At 40.8% G+C, this 19,468-nt stretch overlaps 1 protein-coding gene across 3 annotated transcripts in view; it reads right to left on the reverse strand.

Moving 5' to 3' along the window:
• The window catches only part of ankrd28b (ankyrin repeat domain 28b), a 200,761-nt gene that overhangs the window by 135,157 nt on the left and 46,136 nt on the right, over positions 1-19,468 (reverse strand). The window contains exons 1-3 of one of the 3 annotated variants that reach the window (XM_073054411.1): positions 1,649-2,119; positions 753-1,142; positions 316-399 (exon numbers count right to left, since the gene is read on the reverse strand). In XM_073054411.1, coding sequence (XP_072910512.1) covers positions 316-399; positions 753-887 — 219 coding nt within the window. In that variant the 5' untranslated portion in view covers positions 888-1,142; positions 1,649-2,119. Of the gene's footprint in view, positions 1-315; positions 418-752; positions 1,143-1,648; positions 2,120-19,468 lie in introns of those variants that run through there. The other 2 variants (XM_073054413.1, XM_073054412.1) reach the window with 2 other exon arrangements.

A 19,468-nucleotide genomic window follows, 5' to 3' on the forward strand; every position in this document is an offset into this window, starting at 1 on the left:
TCAATAAAGTATCTATTTAAAAACTGTTCACTCTAAGCCTGGTGTAGTGTCTAACGGCCACACAAGTGCATGAGACTGATGCTAGTTAAAATGTTTGGCAAGTCTCCTGTCCTTATTAAGTGGCATAGTGTCCCAAATAAATGGAAGGAATGCTGGCTATTTTCTCAATTAGTTTTTTTTTTAAAAAAAGAGTTGTCCCAAATAAGCAAGTGCCCTATTTAACTGATGGCCCAATTAACCGGAATTGTGTGTCTATGTATGTTTTACATATAATATTTATCACCAAAACAGTACTTGAAGCTGATCATCTCTTACCTGCACATTGACATCCTCTTTTTTGAAAATTAAGCTGCGAACTTCATCTGGATCTCCATTGAAAATAGCTTGAACCAGTGGTGGCTGCAATATTGAAAGAAACTTTTATAAATTGTACACATACAAAAATAAATCATCAACTGCTTGTGACATCATTAAGTGATCAGAAATAAACGACATACATGAATAAGATGGCTGTTGAATAGAAATGGTAATGATATGTAATATACAATGCAAAGTTTTTCTAGAGTATGCACTATCAATTAGAAATAGATCCAGCTGATCTATCCAAACTTTTAAAGATATAAATGTTTACACTTCTGAATAATTCCTTAAGAAGTACATCAAGATATCAGATTAAACTTGGACATGCATATTCTACTGAAATTGATGCAGGAATTATGCACATAGGTTAGAACAAGCTAAATTTTTCTCACCCTTTCATCTTCAAGTGAAAATGACTTTGACATGGGTAGTGACACATCCTTGTACTTTTCCTGAAGTTTTTTAGAAGCAACAATGGGAAAATCATCGTCCACCTCCTCCAGAACAACTATGCACACACGGCTCATCTGATATCCTGTTTACGCCCTAATATTATAAATTTTGTTTGCAGACAGCACACTGATTCTACTTTGTTATTCAATGCAATTCTCTATGCTGGAGATTATATGGCAGTCCCATTCACATACTGTTTGCAGAAGTAGTTCCGGTGTTAATACAGTCCACAAGCCAACACCAATACCAGAATTACCGAAGTAGTTCCTTATTTGAGAGCGTATTCTTAATGTAGTATTGTCGTTGTTATGGGTGACATAACATCATTCCTTAAATACAAAAGCAGGCAATTCATGTAGTTTAAAAACAGAGAAAATCAGTACCTGTCACAAATTGCAGGCCCAAATTATTATTGATTTTGCTGGCTAAAGCAGTGCCTAGAAGCTGCTGCAGGCTAATGTCACACCTGTACAAGCAATGAGAAAACGTATATATATGTTGGTATGAGACAGAGAGAAAAGAAAAACAGAAGAAGAAGATGCAGAGAGCGAGGGAGCACACAAATGCAAGCAAATTTTAAAAATGCAAGTGATAGAGAAAGAAAAAGAAGAAAGTCAGAGATGGTGCGTACAAGCACGACCCAGAAACAGAATATTATGACAACTCTGCCAGCAATGGAGCTATGCTGAGCAGTCAGTTTTATCCTGCAGCTCGGCACTGCAGGAACTCCAAAGGGAAATTCAATGAGCTGAAAATATGCAAGCTACCGTCCTTCAATGCATAAAAAGTAAGTAGGGAAAAAAATCATGAACATAGATTTCAAAAGGCACTTAACTGCTTTCTTTGGATCACAGGATGAAAATAAAGCTGTAAATCTTTAAAACCACGATTACAATGAAGAAAAAAATACCACTGCCGTCTATTTTCCTATGTGCTTCAAGACAAGCTTATTCCATAAGTCTGTCAATTCAAGTTTATAATCCAGTACTGATCAATTCTGTCCTTAAAGGCCGATTCTTGCTTCTTCATGTCAATGCCGTTAAAAAGTAGTCAGTGGACAACCATAGCGTAACCAACATTTCAGTCCTACGTTCACTAATGTTAAATGGAACAGTAGCAGAATTCTGGTGGTTTCTTCTAGCATACTTCCTTCTGTATGCCCTTGCAACTTCAACTGTGCATGCCAGAGCCGTGAATAATGATTAGTCTGACGCTGAAGCAGCTTTATTGCAGAAAGGCTACAAGTTAACAGTTTCATTCAAAGCTGTACGGGAAAACTACAGTAGTTCATTAGCGCTGCTGACTAATACAGCTGCAGGGTGGCCCCCACAATTTAAGTACTATGTTTTTTTTGTTCCATGTTCAAAATAAGCTTTTTTTGTATCAGCATGGAAGCACAATCATGAAGGAATCTGACTAACTAGAAGCTTAATTTGAAACAGTTAACATATCCCACTGTGTGAATGCCAGAACAAACCTCCCAGTATGCTCTTAAAGCTATGTCTGCTGCAAAAAAAAGCTGGTCAAAGTTTCACTTCCTGCAAATATTCAGCATTTTATATTTCAGCAGTCTTCAAGCAAGATCCATAACTCTTGATAGCTGGTTCAGAGTAGTCTTCATTTAATATAATCCAAAAAATAGAGAATATCCTATAACTTGCAAGCACGTATTCATTGACTGCTTTATTTTCACTGTGCTGGCATTTCTATATTTGATTCACTTGGTAATATCTCATTCTTTCAATAGTTTCAATATGTTTCAATAATTTCAATTATGCTCCCATCACTCATAACCTAAGCCATAAATAGCAAGATTACAGGATACTCCTTTTTCTCATGGAAATGAAATTAAAAAACTAGAGGGCACAGGTTTAACATGAGAAAGGAGAGATTTTAAAAGGACCTTTTTTATAACAGAGTTATAACCTTTTTATATAAAACATAGAAAACCTACAGCACAATACAGGCCCTTCAGCCCACAAAATTGTGCCAAACTTATCCCTACCTTAGAAATTACTAGGCTTACCTATAGCCCTCTATTTTTCTAAGCTCCACGTACCTATCCAAAAGTCTCTTAAAAGACCCTATCGTATCTGCCTCCACCATCGTTGCCGGCAGCCCATTCCACACACTCACCACTCTCTGATTAAAACACTTACCCCTGACATCTCCTCTGTACCTACTCCCCAGCACCTTAAACCTATGTCCTCTTGTGGCAACCACTTCAGCCCTTGGAAAAGGCCTCTGACTATCCACACGATCAATGCCTCTCATCATCTCATACACCTCTATCAGGTCACCCCTCATCCTCCGTCGCTCCAAGGAGAAAAGGCTGAGTTCACGCAATGTGTTTTCATAAGGCATGATCCCCAATCCAGGCAACATCCTTGTAAATATCCTTTACACCATTTCAATGATTTCCACATCCTTTCCACATGGTGAGGCGACCAGAACTGAGCACAGTACTCCAAGTGGGGTCTGACCAGGGTCCTATATAGCTGCAACATTACCTCTCGGCTCCTAAATTCAATTCCACAATTAATGAAGACCAATACACCATATGCCTTCTTAACCACAAAGTCAACCTGCGCAACCTTTTTATAACTTCATGAAAATTGCGAACTGCCTCTGAATGAACTGCCAGAGGAAATGGTAGAAGCAGGTCCAATAACAATGTTTAAAAAAAAATAGTTGGGCAGGTACATGGATAGGAAAGATTCATGTCAGTATATATAATATTTAGACCAAACATAGGCAAATTGGACTAGCTTCGATGGGCATCTTGATTGGTATGGACAAGTTGGGTTGAAAAGCATGTTTCTGTACTGTACAACTCTATGAATCTAAAAAGGTTCTAATTTAGTACAACTATGGGATGAAGGTACCATATTTTGTCTAAAAATTTAAAAGGGGTTGCAGAATTCAGAACAGTACAGGAAGAGGCCTTCGGTCCACAATGTTCTGCTGAACCAAATAAACTAGCAATGGCTAGCTTTATATCTTCGTTGTCCACTGGAATGGTACTGGAGGTAGTAGGGATAGTCCAGGTAATTATAAACCAGTGAGCCTTAATTCTGTGGTGGGAAAGCTGTTGGAAAAGATTCTAAGAGATAGGACCTATGGGCATTTAGAGAATCATGGTCTGATCAGGGACAGTCAGCATGGCTTTGTGAAGGGCAGATCGTGTCTAACAAGCCTGATAGAGTTCTTTGAGGAGGTGAGGCAGATAGATGATGGTAATGCAGTAGATGTGATCTACATGGATTTTAGTAAGGCATTTGACAAGGTTCCACATGATAGGCTTATTCAGAAAGTCAAAAGTCATGGGATCCAGGGAAGTTTGGCCAAGTGGATTCAGAATTGGCTTGCCTGCAGAAAGCAGAATGTCGTGGTGGAGGGAGTACATTCGGATTGGAGGGTTGTGACTAGTGGTGTCCCACAAGGGTCGGTTCTGGGACATCTACTTTTTGTGATTTTTATTAACAACCTGGATGTGGGGGTATAAGGGTGGGTTGGCAAGTTTGCTGACAACACAAAGGTTGGTGGTGTTGTGGATAGTTTAGAGGATTGTCAAAGATTGCAGAGAGACATTGATAGGATGCAGAAGTGGGCTGAGAAGTGGCAGATGGAGTTCAACCCAGAGAAGTGTGAGGTGGTACATTTTGGAAGGACAAACTGCAATGCAGAGTACAAAGTAAATGGCAGGATACTTGGTAGTATGGAGGAGCAGAGGGATCTGGGGGTACATGTCCACAGATCCCTGAAAGTTGCCTCACAGGTAGATAGGTTAGTTAAGAAAGCTTATGGGGTGTTAGCTTTCATGAGTTGAGGGATAGAGTTTAAGAGCAGTGAGGTAATAATGCAGCTCTATAAAACTCTGGTTAGGCCACTCTTGGAGCACTGTGTCCAGTTCTGGTCGCCTTGCTATAGGAAGAATCTGGAAGCATTGGAAAGGGTACAGAGGAGACTTACCAGAATGCTGCCTGGTTTAGAGAGTCTGCACTATGATCAGAGACTAAGGGAGCTAGGGCTTTACTCTTTGGAGAGGAGGATGAGAGGAGACATGATAGAGGTATGCAAGATATTAAGAGGAATATATAGAGTGGACAGCCAGCGCCTCTTCCCCAGGGCACCACTGCTCAATACAAGAGGACATGGCTTTAAGGTAAGGGGTGGAAAGTTCAAGGGGGATATTAGAGGAAGGCTTTTTACTCAGAGAATGGTTGGTGCGTGGAATACACTGCCTGAGTCAGCGGTGGAGGCAGATACACTAGTGAAATTTAAGAGAATACTAGACAGGTATATGGAGGAATTTAAGGTGGGGGGTTATATGGGAGGCAGGGTTTAAGGGTCGGCACAACATTGTGGGCCGAAGGACACGTACTGTGCTGTACTATTCTATGTTCTAAACTAATTCCCTCTGCCTGCATAATGTCCATTTCTTTTCATTTTCTTCATATTCATGTGCCTATAAAAATCTCTTAAAAGTCTCTAATGCATCTGCCTTTACCACTTACATGATGTCAGCTGTTTGTCCCAGCAGGAATGGTTCCACATAGATAAACAAGATCAACTTCTTTCTCAGATCTGGATGCCACAGGCCTGTTAACTTCTTTCTTTAGTTTATCGCAATAGTTTTTAATGGACTCAGGACAGTGATGAAATTACGCCAGAGAAAATGTAATTCAAAAGCATAATTATTTTTACAAATTTTGGGAGTATGCCCATCTTTAAAACTTCCGTTGATACGAAATGGAAATGTGAACTGTTGTGACAGCAGTGACCAAGCGCAATGTTAAAATACATCACCTCGCACCAAAGAACTGACTTCCACCTGTTATTGTTTTGCCCACTTAACAGCATATCAGCGTCATCTGCAGCCTAAGAGTATCCTCCTTACCATCAAAAATTTTCACACCATCTGCAAGCGTACTTGGAGATACCTCCAAAATTTACATCTGGACTTCAAAACCCTGGCATCAATATCTCCTCAATTTCCTCACTTGCAGAACCCAATCGGTTCCGATTGGCACAACGTCTCCTCCACGATCTCCATCAGTACAGGTGCACCACAAGGCTGTGTACTTAGCACCCTGCTCTATTTATTTTACACTTATGACTGTGTTGGTAAGCACAGCGCCAATACCATATTCAAGTTTGCTGATGACACCACTAAGTAGATCAAATTAAAGTTGGTGACAAATCGGCATATAGAAGGGAGACTGAAAATTTGGCTGAGTGGTGCCATAACAGCCTCTTACTCAATGTCAGCAAGTCCAAGGAGCTGATTATTAACTTCAGAAAGTGGAAACCAGATGCCCATGAGCCAGCCCTCATTGGAGGGTCAGAGCTGGAGATGGTCAGCAACTTTGTTCTTAATTCAGAGGGCCTGTCCTGGGCCCGGCACGTAATTGCAATTGGGAAGAATGCCCGGGCAGCGCTTCTACTTCCTTAGGAGTTTGCATAGATTCAGCCTGACATCTAAAACTTTGACAAACTTCTATAGAATTGTGTTGACACTGATCCACACTGATTGTGGTGTCCCAATAAGGAAGTCGAGGATCCAGTTACAAAGGGAGGTACAGAGGTCAAGGTTTTGAAGCTTGTTGATTAGTACTGAGAGTGGGGGGGGGATGAGTGTTGAACATCAAAGTGCAATCAATAAACAACAGCATGATAAGTGTTTTGCTGTTGCCTAGGTACTTCAAAGCAGGATAGAGAGTCAGAGAGATTATGTCCACTGTAGATCTGTTGTGGCAGTAGGCAAATTGCTGCAGGTCCAGACCGTTGCTCAGGTGTGAGTTACAGTGGCATCCAAATGTTTGGGCACCCCTGGTCAAAATTTCTGTTACTGTGAATAGTTAGTTAAGTGAGTAGAAGATTAACTGATCTCCAAAAGTCATAAAGTTAAAGATTAAACATTCTTTTCAATATTTTAAGCAAGATTAATGTATTATTTTTGTTTTGTACTATTTTAGAATGAAAAAAAGGAGCACCATGCAAAAGTTTGGGCACCCCAAGAGATTTGAGCTCAGATTAACTTTTACCAAGGTCTCAGATCTTAATTAGATTGTTAGGGCTATGGCTTGTTCACAATCGTCATTAGGAAAGGCCAGGTGATGCAAGTTTCAAAGCTTTATAAATACCCTGACTCCTCAAACCTTGTCCCAACAATCAGCAGCCATGGGCTCCTCTAAGCAGCTGCCTAACACTCTGAAAATTAAAATAAATGATGCCCACAAAGCAGAAGGCTATAAAAAGATAGCAAAGCGTTTTCAGGTAGCCGTTTCCTCAGGTTGTAATGGAATTAAGAACTGGCAGTTAACAGGAACGGTGGAGGTCAAGTTGAGGTCTGGAAGACCAAGAAAACTTTCCGAGAGAACTGCTCGTAGGATTGTTTGAAAGGCAAATCAAAACACCCGTTTGACTGCAAAAGACCTCAGGAAGATTTAGCAGACTCTGGAGTAGTGGTGCACTGTTCTACTGTGCAGTGATACCTTCATAAATATGACCTTCATGGAAGAGTCATCTGAAGAAAACCTTTCTTGCGTCCTCACCACAAAATTCAGCGTCAGAAGTTTGCAAAGGAACATCTAAACAAGCCTGATACATTTTGGAAACAAGTCCTGTGGACTGATAAAGTTAAAATAGAACTTTTTGGCCGCAATGAGCAAAGGTATGTTTGGCGAAAAAGGGTGCATAATTTCAAGAAAAGAACACCTTTCCAAATGTTAAGCATGGGGGTGGATCGATCATGCTTTGGGCTTGTGTTGCAGCCAGTGGCATGGGGAACATTTCACTGGTAGAGGGAAGAATGAATTCAATTAAATTCCAGCAAATTCTGGAAGCAAACATCACACCGTCTGTAAAAAAGGTGAAGATGAAAAGAGGATAGCTTCTACAACAGGATAATGATCCTAAACACACCTCAAAATCCACAATGGACTACCTCAAGATGCGCAAACTAAAGGTTCTGCCATGGCCCTCACAGACCCCCAACCTAAACACCATCCAAAATCTGTGGATAGAGCTCAGAAGAGCAGTGCATACAAGACGGCCCAAGAATCTCACAGAACTAGAAGCCTTTTGCAAGGAAGAATGGGCGAAAATCCCCCAAACAAGAATTGAAAGACTCTTAGCTGGCTACAGAAAGCATTTACAAGCTGCGAAACTTGCCAAAGGGGGTATTACTAAGTACTGACCATGAAGGGTGCCCAAACTTTTGCTTCGGGCCCTTTTCCTTTTTTGTTATTTTGAAACTGTAAAAGATGGAAATAAAAAAGTAATCTTGCTTAAAACATTAAAGAATCATCTTTTACTCGCTTAGCTATTCACAGTAAGAGAAATTTTGACCGGGGTGCTCAAACTTTTGCATGTCACTGTATTTCTAGCTCTGACTAACCTCTCAACACACTTCATTACAGTAGTAGCTCCTAAGCAGTATTCATTGAGGCAGTACACTCTGCTCTTTTTAGGCACCAGTGTGACTGATGCCCTTTTGAAGCAGCTGAAAACTTCCAACTGCAGCAGTGACTGATTGAAGATGTCCTTGAGCACTCCAGCTAGTCAGGTGGCACAGATTTTCAGTGCACCATCAGGGTCTGAGGCCTTGTTAAGGTTCATCTTCCTGAAGGACATTCTGAAATCAACCTCTGGGACAGAGTTTATAAGGTTGCCAGAAGCTGTGAAGATTCGTATAGGCATAGTTCTATTTTACCTTTCAAAGGAAGCATGAAAGGCATTGAGTAAAGGCATCACTGCCATTTTTGCTGTTTGGTTTCACCCTGCCATAGCTATAGTGCATGTGAATTTGTGTACAACTTCAAATAGAATTGCCTTCTCTCTCTCTTTCATAATGGCCTTCTGTAGATCATACCTGGACTTTTTAATAGGGTTCTGGATCACCAGTCTTGAACACCACAGATTTGAACTTCAGCAGATTTTGAATGCTCTGGTTCATTAGCCAGGAAAATGGCAAGGAGAGATACCCTTGAAGCTCTGCACTTCAGTTTTACCTGGAGCTTATCCCTGGAAGACAGACTTCTTATAAATATGACTTTTAAATATTTAATGCATCTAGTCATTTGGCTTTAATCTTACTTTCAAAAAATGCACAACTTCCATCTAGATTTATTAACTAAGAATTGAGATATGGGAAGATGAGACTTGGAAAAATTTTAAAATAATTTCTGTGAATTATGGAACATATTTTGGGAGCTTCCACAACATATGGGATAGGAATTTCAGAACCAAAATCTTTTAAAATCTAAACCCAAAACATTAATAACCATGGCAATTTAACGGGAACAACAGGCTGTGGTTAAGATTGTTCAGTTTAAAAAGAGTTATAGAGTTAATGATTTTACAATGTTGTGCTAATAATGGAAAACAGATATTCAAGAATAAGTAGAGTAGAAGTAATTTCAGTCACTTTTCACTTGTTTTGCAGTTATTGTTGCAGGAAGTAGGCATATTATTCACAACTAGATGAAAATCAGCATAAAGACTAAATGTCTCCAAAAGCTGTAGCATCATGATATTTAAACTGTATTGCCAGTTCTCAAAGCATGTTTCTCTAAGTCTAAAAAAGCAATGCAAATCTGATGTGTCTGTTGATCAGTCCCCAGGGAAGACACATTTTATTCAAAGTTTCCCAAGACAACAGTCTTGGCAAACTCAGCAAGTTTACATTGAAGATTTCCTCAGCTACGCACATTAACCTTCAAAATACCGGCTTTAGGGCCAGGCTGTGGTTGCTGCTGAAAAAAGATAGCTTTTTTTTAAGTAATTTATTTTGATAAAAGTGACTACTGGTTTTCAAAGATAAAGGTTTTGTTGACAAATATTGAGTAGCTTAATAGAATCATTACAGCATGACAAGAATTATCCAATCAGCTCTTGGATTTCACTTGGAAAAAAAAGTAATGTAAGGTACTATCACCTTGCAGGAATTTAAAAAAATATTTTTGGCAGAAATGACATTTAAATGATCAAAAACAACATGTTTTCCTTTAGGTTTAGGAGTAAACTGTACTACTTTGCTAAAGTTAGATATTCCGGAAATTTGAACAAAAGTAAAATGTGCTTCACTAGATGATAATACCAAAACTTTAATAACTTTTGTGCTTCCTGTGCCTTTTCCCTGTTTTGTTCCTGCGCTGTAGACAAGATCTGAAAAGCAATAATGACTCATCCCTTACTATCAATAATACTTAACTGTGAACTGCACTGGAAACAATGCGCATCTCATAGAGGAGCAATGTAAAAAAATAGTCTGACTGCTTTTCCATTTACAAATGTCAGCCCACTAATTACCATCTTAATGGATGTCACTTTCATAATTTGTCCTCATGGGTCTTTGGTTGCTATTTCACTATAACCATGAGGGTTCCATACTTATTCCATGCAGACAGATCAAAAATAAAAAAAGAGTCAGGCTAACACTCTGAATAAGAAATTCCATGGGTGGGAATAGGATTATGAAAGGGAAAACTGCAAGGCTCTACATGAAACAACTGGCTTGAAATTGAGGTAAATTACAAGACTTGATGTTCATTCACCAACAAAAGGAAATCCAAGTTTCTTTACTTTGCATAGAAGTAATTTGTACCAAATGAACTAAGCAAACTTAACTGCAAAACAAGTATGATTAAAACTAGTATAATTATACACATCTCATCCAGTATCAGAATGGACTGTATCCAAGTAACTATACAAGGCATAAAGAAAATCACAAGTTCCTTTTTGTGAAGCAAAGGGCTAACAATAAATATTACCTTCACTGAACTATGTCATGACGCTCACAGCTACCGGTTAGCATAAATCAACTCCAACGTATGAAAGGGTATGAAAGCTGCCTGCAGAAATTATTGATACTGCAGGCTTGAGAAGAACCAATAAACAATATTGCCCTCAGGCTGTTGCCACCTTTCCGAAAACTTGCAGAATATTTGCTTCAACGTTTGGAATGGGATTGGGATAAAAACAGTATTGTCTTCACAGATTTAATAGGCATTAGACATGAAAATGTATAAAGATATGAAATAAAACATGGTGCTGGATCATAAATAGTAAAACAAAACATTTAACAATGCATTAAATCGACATTATTTAAATAAAACATAGGAACACAGAAAACCTACAGCATAACAGAGGCCCTTCAGCCCACAAAGCTGTGCCAAACATGACCCTATCTTAGAACTACCTAGGCTTACCCACAGCCCTCTATTTTTCTAAGCTCCATATATCCACCCTGGAGTCTCTTAAAAGACCCTATCATTTCCGCCTCCACCACCGTTGCCAGCAGCCCATTCCACACACTCACCACTCTCTGCATAAAAAACTTACCCCTGACATCTTCTCTGTACCTACTTTCAAGCACCTTAACCACCTCTCATGCTAGCCATTTCAGCCCTGGGGAAAAAGCCTCTGACTATCCACACGATCAATGCCTCTCATTATCTTGTACACCTCTATAAAGTCACCTCTCATCCTCTGTTGCTCCAAGGAGAAAAGAAAAGCCTTGTTTAAGCCTTGTGATTTTAACTGTGTAACACTAATTATTTTGTGCAGAATTGTGACTATTGGCTGAAGGATTATACTCAAGCTTGTATGTGTAAAGTTAACTTGCAGATTTAGCATATTTAATTGGATGTGTTCTGTAAATGTGTAACTGAATTGAGCAACCTCATAACTCAACACTGCACTCTGACCATTAATCAGAGCCAGCCTAATCAGGTAGAGTACACTGAGAACAACTCTAATGTAAATATCAAAACATAATGGAATTCAATTACTCCTTTTTGACTGGGTTTATAATTAAAAGTAGCTTGAAACAGTATTTCAAGTGGAGGGGGGACACAGAGAATGAAAAATCTAAGTGGAGTCATCAGCGCAATCAATAGGGGTTTCTGTCTTGACCATCCCCTCAAACACTCAGTATTTAATACTTTCCAAATCCAGAACAGTCTGCATACACTTTTCCTAAAATCTTTGACAAGTATCATATTAGACCATTGGAATGATCTGACAGTTTTCATTTAATAGAAAGTGTTGCAAAGTCTTAGATGGGCAGTTGCAAGTCTTAAATGAACATTATTCCAATAATTCCTCCATTCACAACACCCCTCAAGTTGAGATGTTGGAATGTCCGCACAATGACTGGACTTGACCAAAACCACAAGGATATTGAAGATGCACGAAAAACAGTGGTCATTAACAATGAGCTACTAAGGCTCAAGGTAGAAATAGCTACCCACCAAGAAACACATTTAGCAGATTCAGGTACGCTGAAGGAAAGGGACTACACATTTTTCTGGCAGGGAAAGAACCAAGACCAGCCCCACGAGCATGGAGTGGGTTTTGCCGTTAGGAACTCCTTGTTGCAAATGGTGGAGCCACCAGAAAATGGATCAGAACGACTTATGACCCTCTGCCAACACACCAGTATCTCTCATCAGTGTGTGTGCCTCTACCTTGAACTCCACCTCTGAGGCAAAAGACATGTTCTATGACAAATTAGAAGCTGTTGTCAGGAATATTCCTAGTGATAAGCACCTAGTTCTCCTTGGTGACTTCAACGCCAGAGTGGGAGCCAATAATGATTCCTGGCCGTCTTGTCTTGGCCACTTTGGAATTGCCAAAATAAATGTCAATGGACAACGTCTCTTGGAGTTCTGCTCCTATCACGGCCTGTGTGTAACTAACTCTGAGTTTCAGACGAAGTCACAGTACAAGGTCTCATGGCGACATCCACGGCCTAAACACTGGCACCAACTAGACATGATCATCACCAGGCGCTCTTTCATCAACTCTGTACTAATTACCCGCTCACACCACAGTGCAGACTGCGATACGGATTATGCTTTAGTATGCTGCAAGATCAAACTATGTCCAAAGAAAATCCACCACTCCAAACAAACTGGAAAACCTCGCATCAACACAACAGAGATGAAACAGTCAGAAAAGGTTGACCAGTTTGCCAAATCAATACTGAGTGCTATGACTACCTCCTTACAAGGAGATACTGCAACAGAACAATGGTCATACCTTTTCAACACCATCCACGAATCAGCACTCTCTATCTTTGGAAGAAAGACCACAAAGAGTAGTGACTGATTTGAGGCAAAGTCCAACATCATGACTCCTGTCATCGAAGCCAAGCGTACAGCTCTCACAAAGTACAAGCACTCACCGTACGACCAAACACTCCAGGCACTTCGAGCTGCTATAAGCAAACTGCAACAGACTGCAAGGCAGTGTGCAAATGAGTACTGGCTCCAGCTCAGTGAGGACATTTGGACAGCAGCTGTGATAGGCAACATCAGAACAATGTATGATGGTATCAAAAAGGCTCTTGGCCCATCACAGAGCAAGACAGCACCCCTGAAGTCATCCAGCAGTGAAATAATCACCAATAAAAGAAAGCAGATGGAACGCTGGATAGAACACTACTAGAGTTCTACTCGAGGAAAAATAGATAGATAGATACTTTATTCATCCCCATGGGGAAATTCAACTTTTTTTCCAATGTCCCATACACTTGTTGTAGCAAAACTAATTACATACAATACTTAACTCAGTAAAAAATATGATATGCATCTAAATCACTATCTCAAAAAGCATTAATAATAGCTTTTAAAAAGTTCTTAAGTCCTGGCGGTTGAATTGTAAAGCCTAATGGCATTGGGGAGTATTGACCTCTTCATCCTGTCTGAGGAGCATTGCATCGATAGTAACCTGTCGCTGAAACTGCTTCTCTGTCTCTGGATGGTGCTACGTAGAGGATGTTCAGAGTTTTCCATAATTGACCGTAGCCTACTCAGCGCCCTTCGCTCAGCTACCGATGTTAAACTCTCCAGTACTTTGCCCACGACAGAGCCCGCCTTCCTTACCAGCTTATTAAGACGTGAGGCGTCCCTCTTCTTAATGCTTCCTCCCCAACACGCCACCACGAAGAAGAGGGCGCTCTCCACAACTGACCTATAGAACATCTTCAGCATCTCACTACAGACACTGAATGACGCCAACCTTCTAAGTTGCCTAAGATGTTGTTGTTAGCTCAGCCATTCATGGAAAAACTCCTGGCAATGATGGGATTCTTCCAGATCTGATCAAACACTGCAAGAGCTCACTCCTCCAACCTTTACACAAGGTCCTCCATCGGTGCTGGAAGGAAGCAGCCGTACCACAGGATATGCACGACTCCAAAATCATCATTTTGTACAAGAACAAGCATGAGAGGAGCGACTGCAACAACTACAGGGGTATCTCCCTCCTGAGTATTGTCAGAAAATTCTTTGCTCGTGTAACTCTGGCACATCTACAAACTCTGGCAGAACAGGTTTACCCGGAGTCCCAAAGTGGTTTTCGCGCAAGGAGATCAACTGTCGACATGATTTTCTCACTGTCAATGCCAGGAGAAATGCAGGGAATAACAGAAACCCCTATGTCGCTTTCATCGACTTGACCAAGGCATTCGACCTTGTCAGCAGGGATGGGCTCTTTCAGATTCTCAAGATCAGCTGTGCCCCGAAACTCCAAAGTATCATCAAATCATTCCACGACAACATGAGGGCTACTGTTCAGCACGATGGCAGCTCATCAGAACCCTTCGCTATTCGTAGTGGAGTCAAACAAGGATGCCTGTTGGCCCCAACATTATTCGACAACTCCAGGCACACCAGGTCTGATGGGCAGCTGTTCAACCCTGTGCATCTGAGAGCAAGAACTAAGGTGCAAAAGATCTTAATACGTGACAAGCTCTTTGCCAATAACACTGCTATAACCTCGCACACTAAACAGCAACTACAAACTCTCATGGACCGCTTCTCTAAGGCATTTTAGGACTTCGGGCTTACCATCACCCTAAAGAAAACAAATGTCCTTGCCCAGAACATAGTGGAGACACCAGACATTACCATCGACAATTACAATCCAGAAGTGGTCCACGAGTTCACATACTTGGGGTCAACCATTAGCAACACTCTCTCCCTCAATGCTGAAATCAATAGGCATATCAGCAAAGCAGCATCGATCCTTGCTTGACTCTCCTCGCAGGCCTAGGAGAATCCAAAACTCACTACAAAGACCAAGACTGCTATGTACAATGCATGTGTTATCAATGCCCTCCTTTATGGTAGTGAGACTTGGACCATCTACTCCAAGCAGGAAAGGAAACTCAATAGTTTTCACCTGCACAGCCTTCGCCACATCTTCGGCATCACCTGGAGAGACAAAGTCACAAACTCCGAGGTCCTCTCCCACGCTGGACTTCCCACAATGTTCACGCTTTTAAGACAATACAGACTGTGCTGGCTGGGCCACATTCGTCGTATGAAGGATGGTAGACTGCCAAAGGACATCCTCTATGGAGAACTAGCAACAGGCAAGAGGAACGTTGGTAGACCCCAGCTTCACTTCAAGGACCTCTGCAAGCGTGACATGAAAGCCTTAAAAATCAACACAGAGTGCTGCGAGGATACAGCAGATGACTGCAACAAATGGCAAGGTACTCTTCAGCAACACCTAGAGTAAGGCGAAGGAGTGATCCTGAGTCAGTCTGAGGAGCGGAGATCTAAACGGAGAGCACAGTGGACAGCGGACACCAATTCCACGATGCCCTACACATGCAGCAACTGTGGCAAAGCCTGCTGTTCTTAGGATCGGCCTCAATAGACACAGTCGACGCTGCTTGACAAACCAGTGACTGCTAGAGGCGCAGTACCCATGGTTGACCACAACTGATGGAGGCCACACCGCCATTCACCATACATCAATGTTTGAAAACAAGACCAAACTTATCTTGTTCAGATAGGAGGAAAGACAAACAATTCCCAGAAAAAGAAATCATAGAAGGTGAATGGACAATATGAAATGGACAATCAGCCAAAACTACATAGAATCCATGCCCTTTACAGCTTACTTCCATCCTCCTTCTCAAACAGCAGTCACTAATCCATAGAGGTCATAAGAAGAAGAGAGCAGGCAGGTCTGATATCCAACAGGGCCATAAAATTTCTGTTATTCATCAAGTTCATTTTCCTGTACCTTCCTCACAAGATTTGCTTCCATAATACTGGAGAAGAATTAGGCTATTCAGCCGATTGAGTCTGCGCCACCATTCAGTCATGGCTGATTTATAGTCGAGACTCTTCATCAGGACTAACGGAAAAAAGAGGTAGTAAGAAATCTCGACTGTACTTCTTCCTATGGATGCTGCCTGGCCTGCTGTGTTCCACCAGCATTTTGTGTGTGTTGCTTGAATTTCCAGCATCTGCAGATTTCCTCATGTTATGGCTGATTTATTTTCCCTCTACTCCATTGTCCTGTCTTCTTCCCATAACCATTGACCCCTTTGCGAATCAAGAACCTATAAACCTCTGCTTTAACTATTTCTGTACTGATTAGAAATCTATGTTGGCTTTAAACATGCCTGAAGACTCTATCCCCACAACTCGCTATGACAGAATTCTTCATCTTCATCTTAAACTAGTACTCCCTTACTCTGAGATCACCCCTCTAGTTTTGTAATTTTTCATGTAATGAAACATCCTCTTAGCCTTTACCCTATCCACCCCATGAGACACTTAGGTTTCAATAAACATACTGCTCATTCTTCTAAACAGTAGAGTTCCAACTTTTCTTTTACAGACAATCCCTCTACACCCAGTATCATTCTCACAAACAATCCCTGAACCACCCTCCAACGAAAATAAAACCGGAAAATGCTGAAAATCTCAGCAGATAAAGCAGCATCTATGAAAAGGGGTAATGTTAACATCTTAGGTCAGAGCCCCCTTGTCAAACTGAGAGAAGAGAAACGGGAAGGGGGCAACAGGTAGGATAAGGGGAATTTGTTAAAAAGAGTTAAATAACTTAATGGCTAAGGTCTCTCTTACATAAGAACTTAAGAGATAGGAGCAGGAGTAGGCCAATCGGCCCCTCAAGCCTGCTCCGCCATTCAACAAGATCATGGCTGATCCAATCTTAACTCTAGTTTTCACCGAATCCCACAAGGCAACAGTGCCAACCAACAGGGCACCATGCCGCCCATTTTATTTTATTATTCATCCCGCCCAAACCCATGTGATCACCCGGGGAAAAAAAACCGAGTTGCCAATTGAGGAGAAAAAATCTGGAAAATTCCTCTCCGACCCATCCAGGCAATCGAAAACTGGTCCAGGAGATCACATGGCTGATCTAAACCTAGCCTCATGTCCACTTACCTGCTCACTCACCGCATCCCCTAATGCCATTTTTATCCAGGAAAATGTCTATCTCCGTTTTGAATTTAATCTCTTGTTTAATCGTTTTATCTCTTGTTAAGGTAATGTGCTGCTAATGTTGTGAAGCCTGACCCAAATTTAGGTAACTAGCTCTTTCTATTTGCATTAGGACTTGGCCTCATCCTTCCCTTTCTTTTCCTCTATTCTGGCCTGCTGGACATGTACCAGTAAGCTACACTGTATAGTAATTACCCAGACCACTGTATTTGCAACATATTACACAGAGAAAAGAACCTAACAATGCCTTAACAGCCACATTATTTCATCGAGTCAGAGAAAGTGCCTTTATTCTACCCATTACCCTCCCCCAGCTTCAGTGTTGCTTGGAGCAATTTATTTTCTCTCTTTCTCAATCTGGGGGTCAGAGCTGAAACATCAACTGTTAATCATAAACATAAGCAAGTCTGCAGATGCTGGAAACCCAAAGCAACATATACAAAACACTGAGGGAACTCAACAGGTCTGGCAGCATCTATAAAAACAAACTAACAGTCAAAGTTTCGGGCAGAGACATTGCTTCAGGACTGAAAAAAAAAAGAGGGAAGATGGCAGAATAAAAAAGGTGGGGGAAGTGGCAGGAGGATAGAGGATAGCTAGAAAGTGATAGGTGAAGCCAGGTGGGTTGGAAAGATAAAGACTAGAGAAAAAGGAAATCTGATCGGCGAGGAGAGTGTGCCACAAGAGAAAGGGAAGGAGGAGTGCACCCGGGGAGAGGTGATAAGCAGGTGAGGTGAGAGGCAAGAATGGGGAATAGATGAAGAAGGAAGTGGGAGAGCTTTATTTTGGAAGGGGAAATGATATTCATGCCACCATGTTAGAGACTACCCAGATGGAATACAAAGTGTTGCTCCTCCAACCTGAGGGTGGCGTCATCTTGGAACACAAGGAGGAAATTGATGGAACAATTTGAACATTTGAACAATTTAACATGATGGAACAGGAATGGAAATCAGAATTAAAATGCTTGGCCACCAGGAAGTCCTGCTTTAGGCAGATGGAGCAGAGGTGCTCGGCCTCTGCTCCATCCTGTTCCTCTTCAAGTAGATACTGCTTGACCTGCTGATTTTTTCCAGCATTTTTTGATTTCTAATATCTGCAGTTTGTTTTAAATTTTATGCAATAAAAACAATACCCTTCTTTAAATAGGAGTACAAAAATTGTTGGCCTCCCCAGACATGGCCTCACTAATGTCTTGTATAGTTGCAGTAAAACTCCCTACTTTTATACTCCAACTCCCTTGAAACGAGGATCAATATTCCATTAGTTCTCTTCATTACCTGCTGCACTAGTGTGACAGCTTTTGTTTCAGTACAAGAATCCTAAATTGCTTTGTGCTATAGTTTTATGTATTTTTGTTCCCCATTATAAATACCATTCTTTCCTTTTTTCCAAAATCACCAACTTCACATTTTCTCATCCTATATTCAATTCAGCAGCTTTTTGCTTACTCATCTAAACTATCAATATCTTTCTGTAAACTGTCTGTATTCTCCTTACAGCTTGCCTTTCAATGCAATTGTGTGTCCTCTGCAAATGCCTCCCTGCATCTTAATGTTTTCCTTGTTGGTCCAGCCCCCACATTTATTAAATTGTGTTTTTGTAAAACTTTAGAATGTTATTTTACAGCAAGTACAACACAGAAATAGGTGGACAGACAGATAAGGTGGAGAGCAGCAAACTTATATCCATCTCAAAGATATCTGTAGCCAGAGGCACAGGTTCGAGGTAAGGAGCAAGAGTTTTGAAGAGGAAAAAAGAAAATCACTCAAAGAGTTGATGGAATTTAGTATGCACTGCCAGTGACTTCCACAGCATCTAAGATGCAGATTATCACTTGATCACCAATGCCCAACAGTGCTGGTGAAGAAGGACAGTTAATGATTGGCATACACAGGACAAAGAGAAGGGCACATCTCTCTGTGGTATAACACTATGACAAAACCTTGTCACGGGTAGTCATTCTTAGCACAAATTGGAGTGAGTCAACCTTGCATACAGCAGTGGTCATAATGTAGTTTTATTTAGATTCACTATTACATTTTATGGTAAATAACTCAAATCCCTTTTGCTACAAATCTCCATTAATTTCCATCCACGGCTAGTTCCACTGGCTTTCTTTTGCCCTTCCACTACATTATCAATTATCTTTATTTAATCTTTAAAATCATTTATCATGTCTTTTGATTTTAGATTTTTTATAAACATCGATACCTCTCTGCTACAGATCACTGCCAATGAACAGATTATCTGAAAAGAAATCCTAATCTAAGTAAGAACTAATGCTATAACCATTAATACTCTCCAACAATCTCATGCGAGATAATTTGTCATGGACTTTCTCAAAGACCACATACAGGTTATCCATTACA

This window comes from Hemitrygon akajei, chromosome 8, assembly GCF_048418815.1.
Source record: "Hemitrygon akajei chromosome 8, sHemAka1.3, whole genome shotgun sequence".
Classification (NCBI taxonomy): domain Eukaryota; kingdom Metazoa; phylum Chordata; class Chondrichthyes; order Myliobatiformes; family Dasyatidae; genus Hemitrygon; species Hemitrygon akajei.